The sequence below is a fragment of the Aythya ferina genome (assembly GCF_964211825.1).
Source record: "Aythya ferina genome assembly, chromosome: 19".
NCBI classification, from domain to species: Eukaryota; Metazoa; Chordata; class Aves; order Anseriformes; family Anatidae; genus Aythya; species Aythya ferina.
Window position 1 is genome coordinate 11,524,433 of NC_140309.1, and position 8,732 is coordinate 11,533,164.

Sequence of the window (8,732 nt, forward strand, 5' to 3'; positions counted from 1 at the left end):
AAAGGTTGCACTGAACAAGGCCCTCTTCACAACGTGGGACGTGCACGCCAGGAAGATAGAGGCCAGCTGGTCTCGGAATCCCGTCTTCCCATCTTCAAACAGTTTGTCGGACTCATCCACCACCAGCCACTCCACACTAGGAACAAAGAGGGTTTCTTTTCAGTAAGAGTTGCTTGCAGAGAAGGCAAAAGTTCTAAACAGTCATCAAAGACACAAGAATTACGCACACATACACTTTTAAGTGGCAAAGCTAGCAGCAAAGCCGGATATGATAAAGATTCTCCCTACCTGGTCAAGTCTATTGCTGGAGGATCCTGTTTCAACAAATAAATGAGTCTGTTTGGAGTAGTAACTAGTATATCTAAAGGGAAAAAAATAAATAAAAAAAACAACCAAAGCATTAGATGAGACGTGGACTTTAAAAAGAATGTTAAGAATCATTTTCCAAGCCAATCTGACAGAGGTTTGTTGGTTTGGGGTTAGGACAAGGCACTTCATTGTTGCAGTTCATTTGGGGGAGTATTTAAGCAGCAGAAGATATTGCAAAAAAGTCGTGGATTTTTCTCTCACCTCAAGACTTTATGTAAGTGGTTCTTAAAATCAATCAGGAATAGTTTAGATACAAAAATCATTCTACCGTGCTCTCCTTCAGAGCCCTATATTCTGTGATGTTCGCCTTTTATTAAGCCTACAACTTGGCAAAGTTCTTCTGTCAGGCTCACTTCCTATTTCTTCCATGAAATCTACCTGTTTTTTTTAAGCATTGAGCAATGATTACATGACTTGGGTGGTATTAACCAATCTCCTCACAACCACACAACCCAGAAAAGTCAGGGACATTTCTTATGTTTTCAGAACGCATTTCAGTAGGGAAAACAATTACCAAATTTCTTAGATGACTTGGGCCCAAACTTCTTCGCTGCTTCAACTGCCTTCTGGATCATGTGTATCCTGAAGCCTGTCCCCTCAGCCAACTTCACCAGCTCCCGATGTGTCTGAGAAGACAGCAACACAGACTACATTTACAGAAGCTGATCAGCTTTGAAACCAGAAAAAAACAAACAAACAGGCATTCCTGAAGGAACAGTTTCAAACATCACCCAGATTTCAGCATTAGAGAGAGCTGTCCAGCCTTCTTAGCATTATAAACGTACAAGTACATAAATACGACAACCCTTTCCCCACAGCACACACCTGGCTAGCAAGTTCTCGGGTAGGCGCTATGATCAGAGCTCTGAATCCTTTGTTCATAGGTTGTTTCAGGTGCGTTAAGAGAGGAATACAAAATGCCAGTGTTTTTCCAGACCCGGTAGGAGCAGAAGCTAGGAGTTCCCGCCCCTACAAGAGAAAAGGGCATTATTTTACTAGAAGAAAAACAAACATAAAACCAAAAAAAAAAGTCACATGCATGTAAAGATTAATGCTACAAACCAACCCCAAATACCTTAGTAAAAGCACAGATAAAAAAAAGTCTTATGACAAGGGCATTTTGAACCATGGTGCACTGGATGTCTCTGTAACGACACGCGATACCAGAAGGCTTACATGAAGCATGACGGGAATGGCCTGCATCTGGATTGGTGTTGGGACCTGGAAGCCAGCAGCTCGGACATTCTCCATGATTTTGGGGTGGATTTTGTACTCCTTTTGGAGTTGTTCAAACGTGGCAATTGGGTCAGGAAGATCTGTACCTTGAACATTAATCTTGTGTTGATTTCTGAAGCGGTTTATCTGAAAGGCAGGAGGCAAACTCTTTATTTTCACAGCATAAAACTAAATACATACGGATTAATCTTCTGATTACTTTCCCAGACTCAGTCACCCTCCTCCCACGGGGAACTGCCAGAAGTGAGCACCAACTTCAGATGAAACACCCACAGAAAGCAGATAATCAGTGGCTACGTTAGAATGCTGGGGTCCTACCTTTTCTCTTCTCAAGCGCTCAAGCTTTTCCGCAGTAGGTTTTTTGTCTTTCGTGCCTTTGATTTTTGCTTCCAGCGAGGACATCCACATTATTCCATTATTTTCTGACAGCTCTGGAACTGATGCTGCTTCTAGAGGTTTGAAGAAACAAACTTTCTGTTAGTGAAATCTAGTAAAAAAATTATGTTGTAAAAAAGGACAACTCAAAACCATTTTTGTCTCTTTCCCACCTTAGCTAAAGGACAGTAATCACATCTCCACACCTTAATATTGTAACATGGCCCAAACGATTATCAGCTCTGATACAACACAGCTGAAGTACCCTGAAGTCCCTTTTTTTTTTTCCAGAGTAAAGTGACTTACAGCATCTGCAGATTTAACGTAAACTCAAACAAGAAGCACAAACTCTGTCAAGGCACTCCACCACATGTACGCGTACACAAATACCTTGCATCTTTTTCCTTTTTCTCTTCCCTCTTCCATTTTCTGCCGTTCTTTTTCTCTTCCCCAGCACCTCCTCGCCTTTCTCCCCTGCTCCATCCTCCTCCTGCAACCCTCCTCGTTCCGCAGACCCCTGAGGGGCTCCCTCCTTGCTCCCGAAGAAGTCGAGGCCCCCCGGCGAGCCGCCGCCGCCGCCCCCCTTTATCACCTGCGGGCAGCAGAGGGGAAAACGCTGACGGGGCGCCCAGCGCCGCCAGGCCGCGGCGGGACCGGGCCCTGCCGCGGGGCCGGGCCGGGCCGGGAGCAGCCCCAGGGCCCGGCCCCAAACCCCCGGGGCTCCCCCGGGGGTTCCCCCGCCGAGCCCCGCACCCCGAAGCGCCTCGCGTCGCGCCCGAAGCGCCGCACATCGAAACGGGCCCCGGCGCCCAGGCGGCGGAACAGCTCCTGCGCCTCCATGCTGCCGCCCGGCCGGAAGCACAAGGCACTTCCGGGGCGCGGGGCCCATAGCAACGGGCCCATAGCAACGGGCCCGGCCAGGCCGCGCCAGGCCCCGCCTGTTTTTTGTTTTCTTTTTTTGTTTTCTTTCTTTTTTTTTTTTTTTTTTTTTTTTTTTTCTCCCATAATTCTAAGTGTGATCCAACCACGTGCACACTTTCCCTCAGTACTTACAAGCACGACACAGCTTTGGGTGGGAGGGGGGAATAAGGAAAACTGTGCGAAACCCATATATTTACTTCCTGGAGCAATTTCAAGCATCGCTCAAGGCTTCAGTCACCTGCGTGATATGTAAACGGATCAGAAATACCGAATCTGGTATATGAGCCGTAAAACTGTTCTACATCTTTATAGGCTCATCACGGCATTTTGTGCTTTTGTGTATTCCTGATGGCAAGTTAATTACACTGACTGCTTCACCTATTTTAAAGGCACAGCTCATTTAAATGAAAGGACAAAAGCTTTTGTAAGAAGTTTTTGTTCGTGCGTGTCTGCGCTTTCATGATTTACAGTATCATTAGCTGGTCTCAAAGGGCTGACGGGGGAATCGCTCTTCTATCAATCACAGTGCCAGCAAGCACAGATTATCAGCTCCGCTGGGCACAAACACGCTGCCTCCCAGGGATGTAAACTTGGGCCATAGGTATTTCTGAGGAGGAAAACCAGTGGTTTATTAACATGTTCTGACCTTTTCATTGTCAGGATCGTCCCTGGTTTTACATTCTCTTCATCAATTGACTGGGAAGTCCCTTTGTGATCTGCTACAAGTGGCTCTGCCTTGCTCTGTGAAAGTTTAAGAATGTTTCTCTTGGTCTGATTTAAATCCATTGCAGTCAAAAATATGGGGGGCTCAAATCTTCACTAGCCTCTTGATTTTAAGACCCATTTTAAGACCCACGCTGACAAAGATTTCTGTGTGCATTTGACATGAAGCACCTCAGGAGTTCCAGTGACAACTAAACTGAAGTCAGGCACATGCAGTTTATTTGTTTAATCCTTGATGTACACTGATGCAATACAGCTTCACATGCATGCAACTGTGCTTAAAGAAATAATTTTAGAGGCAAAGATAGGAGCAAGAGAGCAACTGGCTCAGCTGTTCAGGACAATCAGAGAAAGATCAGAACTCATTTAATTAATCTATTTATTCATTATGATAAACTGAGAGGCAGAGTAGTAAAGGTAAGTCTCCTTGTACTCTGTATCAGATCAAACTACTGATACCGTGCCTGGTGTTCTTGAGGCAGAACAAACAAATCCAATTAAGCAACATAACATCAGCATTACAAAAACTATTTCATGTAATAAAATTCTCAAGGGCCAAACATCTACATTACCGAAGTCTGAGAGCCCCAAGACATACAGGCAACGGTTGTTCTTCCTGTAACATTCACTACTTTAATTACGAGCTTTGAGATGAAAAATGGCATAAACGAGATTCTCCCCACAGTCCGTATCTGCCTGATTTATAGCACTTTTCCTTTGCCAAACTTCTGACTTCCTAGCAGAGGGGGTGGAAGCAGACGCACAGAAACTGCAGGTGGGCACAGAGCTCCACCACTGCTGTGTCCCTCGTTGGTGTCCATGTCCAGCCGCTGCCACCTGTGCATGCAAAGTGAGTAAAGCCAGCACAGAAGAGAGACGAAGCCGCGTCCTTCAGGGCCAATCCTGGGCTGAGGCTCTTGGTTTTCTGCTGGGAGAGGTGGCTAATGGTTGCTGTGCAAGGATGGGGAAGAATGTGGAGGAATTTGTGTAACAAAGAACTATAAATCACCTCCAGTATCCATCACTCCCCAAGAGATGCTGTCAGCAGATTCAAGAGTGAGGAAACGGGAAATGCTCTCTTCATCAATCGACTGGGAAGTGCTTTTGTGGCTGGGCAAAGGAGCTCTGCACCGAGGTGGGACAGGGACCCTCTGGCAGGAGCAGCACCAGCAGCATGTTCCCAACTCCTGGCACCAAGCCGCCTCTCCACGAGGTCGATCTGCCCTGACGGCGAGGCCAGCACCAGGATTGGGGCTGTGAGGGGCCATGTCATGCACGAGGGCAAAAGGGAGAAGTTGGTGAAATACAAAGTCAGAACAATCTGAATGAATGCAAAGCAAAAGTGCTCTTGTCACAGCAGCGGGCTTAGCTTTGCTTCCCTGGTGCTGCTCTATCAATTACTCAGCACTAATTGCCAAGTCAGCGCTGACAGCAGATGACCAGCAAGGGTTTTGCAGGGTGTGTGGGTGGGGTGTACAGGGTACTCAGCCCACTGCTGTTGCAGGGTTTAAGCATTTCAAGCAGCATCGTGTACCAGGACAGTCCTGTCTTATCATCGGAGCTTGCTGGACTGGGTCTTGGCTCCACATAATTCTGTTCAAAACCCCTCCTGACCCCCAAAACTGATCCCATATCTGGCTCGTGTAAAGCCACTGCAGGATAGGAGCATGGGCAGCCAAAGCTGCTGGCAGGGTGCTGGGATGGGTCCCCACGAGTTCATCAGACGTCTCTCTTCAATGTCAGTCAGGGCACGGGGCCATGCCCCACAGGTAGGAACGAAGTAAAAAACTACAGAATTTAGTTCTGCACTTCTGAAACTGCAGTGATTTAGTTCACTGCATGCACAGTCAGGAATGGTCACCTATAGCTGTGGCATCCCCTCCAGAGGAAAGCCCACTGAGGCCAGTATGTCTTTTTTTATATGCTTTTTTAACTGGTGTAACACAGGACAGCATTTGTCAGTGGCACTTCTGCATATCTGCTCCCCACGTCCCACTATCCTACTAAATTATCATCACTAATATGCACATAACAGTCAATTAGCCTGGCTGAGCGCACTCGTGACCTCTGATCCCTGCTGTGTCCCCCAATCCATTAACAGGCCCTTGTCCTTTAGCTCCCAGTATGAATTGATGTTGCATCTATTCTCTTTCGGCAAAGAAACATGCTCCCTCATTCATCTGTCCATTTCCACTTTCTGTTCTTTTGTCTCCTCCTTCTGTTCCCTGTGTTGCTAACCTGGTCACAACTTCTTGACCCCACATCCTTGTCCCTCCCGAGGGTGCTGTAATCCCAGTCACTACCAAAAAACTTTTACTTTTTTTTTCCCCCTTTACCCACATCTTATTTAGCAAAAATGGTTTCCAGCAGTGTGGGAGCTTTGATCCCCTATTCAAGAAATCCTTGCAATGTTTTTTTTTTTTTTTAAAGGACTTTCTTTCTAAAGCAAATGAATTCTTCATAAAAGGGGAAATGGTGTGCTAGCTGGTCTCTGTTCATCTGAGGAAGACAAATGATCTCTTTTATTACTTGAAAAGCATAGCAGTTGAGTGTGTAGATTTGTGATTTATATGTAATTAAGAATCCATTTGAGCATCATATTAATTACAGAAAGGAGAATTAATTTTGCAGGATATACGAGTAAAAACCAAAGTTCCTGGAAGGAGAAGATAAAAATTCTGAGGTTCACATTTTGTGTGGTTCTGCATTAAAACCAATATTGGGCTGGGGCAGCTCTGTGGTGCACGTTGAGGTTTTTCACTTGTAAGTTTGATCCCTGGGTTGAAGAAATAAAGGCGAATGTCAGAGCTCTCCCCTGAAGCTGTAGTGCTCCCATTCCTGGCTCTGCTGAGCCCTTGGTGGCAGAGCAGACCTCTCCTTGGCCCTGTGCTGGACCTGCTGGCATTTCAATGCTTCCAAGGTGTCTACAGACCAAGGAGCCCCCGGATTTGCAGGTCCTCAGGTAAAATGAGCAATGGGGGACATGCTGGAGCAGCAGGGATTGATGTTTTCTCCGGCTGCTGACAGAGATCTTCACAACCTGTCTTTCCCCATCAAACCCTTGCACATTTTCACAGGCTTTGAAGACCTCCTGCAAATCCACTGCAGAAACTCCACGTTGGAGGGACACGGGATCAGTGCATGCTGCCAGAGCTGCCTCCTGCCTGCCACAAAAACCCCTCGAGCTCTACATACCTGCGCCCAGGGATCCAGCAACACATGCAGACAGCGCCGGCAATCCCCACCGTCCTCCCGGCGTGCTCGACAAACTGCTGCCACCCAGCCAAGTCCGTGCAGGGACTTCAAAGGGTGGTGGCTCCTTTCCGAGCGTCACGCGGGGCGGCAGTGCCCGGGCTGCGGGGTGCACAGCCCTGGTTTTCCTGCCCAGGTTTCCAGCGGATGCGGCCGTCTGGCTGGACTGGCAGAGCAAGTCTGGAAAGACGGCACATTTTGAGCCAGGCGCTCTTGTGCAACCTGGCATTGCTTCTACGTGTGTGCCAAGCAGCATTTCTGGCGTTGCTGAAATAGCTTCTCTGCATTTCGGTGTCCATCCTGTTGCCTCCGTGGCCAGTAGCTCCTCTGCAGGGATGCTGGGGCTTTCCCTAGCAAGCCACCCGCTCAGGGCCAGGGGTCACACACATGAGGATTCAGCACTGGGGCACCCCGACCCTCCGGCATGCAGGCTTTGGCCATGGTCAGGGTTTCCCTGGCTCTGTCCTGCCCACGATCACAGGGGTGATAAGGGCCAGCAGCCCCGCTCCCCACCACAGCCCCACGCAGAGGGCTCGTGCTCGCCATCTGATAAAGCCATAACGCGGCGAGGGCGGCACTAACCGGGGTATGACCCAGCGGCTTCGCAGGCAGCGTGCTGCAGTGCAAAGAGCAGGGGTCTCTGGCAGGTGGCAGCAGGCTGCGCTCTCCTCTGGAGCTAAAGGAGAAGCCACGCTCAATTACAGCCCTCCTGCATCCCACCTCCACACCCTGGGGTCCCTCCAGCCCCATCCCTGCAGCCTGTGTGCCCTGGCCGGGAAAGGAGCACAAACACAGCAAGCGGTCCTCGTGCTGTGGAGAGCCAAAACAGCCTGGAGTTGGTAGTCCTGGGATCGGGAAGGGAGGGATTTTCCTTTGCACTTTAAGTTACCTCCAGTGATCCGGCTTCACTCTGAGATGAAGGAGGCCGCGTGCTGTTACGGGTATGAAGCAGACCTGTAAAGCCTCGTGGCAGCCCATGGAGCCTCACGTGCTGGAATTCCCCTGTGAAACAGCTTTGGTCTGCAGGATTATCACCCAGCCTTGTAAAACTGCACTGCTAGTAATTTTTACTTTTAATTTTTAGCTTTGCCATGCTTCTGGTAGGTGTCTGCGCTTTGCTACATGACAACTGTCGCCAAACACAGCCCCAACAGCAACAGGAGGGAAAAAAAAAAACGCCCTGCAGGAGCCTCCTTTGCCGTTAAGTGGCATTTCCCAGCCAAGTGGTACTTCCCAGCAGTGCAGGGTGTAGCAGGAGCGGGGGCACTGGGCGAGGTGTGGGCCAGGCAGGGCTCCAGCCCCAGGCAGTGGCAGCAGAGGCTGCTCAGGGAGTTTGGGGCAATACCTCCCTCGGCTGGAGGTTAAACCCACATCTTGGAAACCTTCCCCTTGCAGTGATCACATTTGTAAGAGCACCCACAGCATCCTGCAAACCATCACGCTGCCTTCCTCCCGGCCTGCTGGTCCCCAGGGGTGGGGGACAGCACCCAAGCAGCTCTTTGGCAGCTTCGTGCATTCACACCTCTTCGGTAAACACTTTCTCTTCTTAATCATTTGTGCTATATTCATATTATTGACTTTATCCTGCCTGCTTTATCACACTCTCTCAGCTCCATGGTTGCTGCCTTTTCCATCTGTGCCTTTGTTTGGATGTGCCCCGTGCCCGTTTCCCAGTTCCTTTTGGCTTGCTCCCTCCTGTCACCACCCGGCCCCTCTCCCGTGGGGTTGTCCCTCAGAGCCTCCACCCCCAGAGATTTTCTCTTACCTTCTCTGCAGGGCTTTCTGCAGAGCAGTGCTGATAGGAAACCACTTACCAAGTGATGTTTTACCCTTATTGTTCACACCCCAAGCCCCGT

At 49.0% G+C, this 8,732-nt stretch overlaps 1 protein-coding gene across 1 annotated transcript in view; it reads right to left on the reverse strand.

The window, feature by feature from the left end:
* The window catches only part of DDX52 (DExD-box helicase 52), a 6,550-nt gene extending 3,703 nt beyond the window's left edge, over positions 1-2,847 (reverse strand). The window contains exons 1-8 of the mRNA XM_084493575.1: positions 2,734-2,847; positions 2,371-2,572; positions 1,924-2,054; positions 1,546-1,731; positions 1,195-1,338; positions 884-995; positions 289-361; positions 1-136 (exon numbers count right to left, since the gene is read on the reverse strand). The exon at positions 1-136 is cut by the window's left edge and continues 9 nt beyond it. Coding sequence (XP_084349701.1) covers positions 1-136; positions 289-361; positions 884-995; positions 1,195-1,338; positions 1,546-1,731; positions 1,924-2,054; positions 2,371-2,572; positions 2,734-2,820 — 1,071 coding nt within the window. The 5' untranslated portion in view covers positions 2,821-2,847. The remainder of the gene's footprint in view (positions 137-288; positions 362-883; positions 996-1,194; positions 1,339-1,545; positions 1,732-1,923; positions 2,055-2,370; positions 2,573-2,733) is intronic.
* Positions 2,848-8,732: the final 5,885 nt, after the last annotated feature.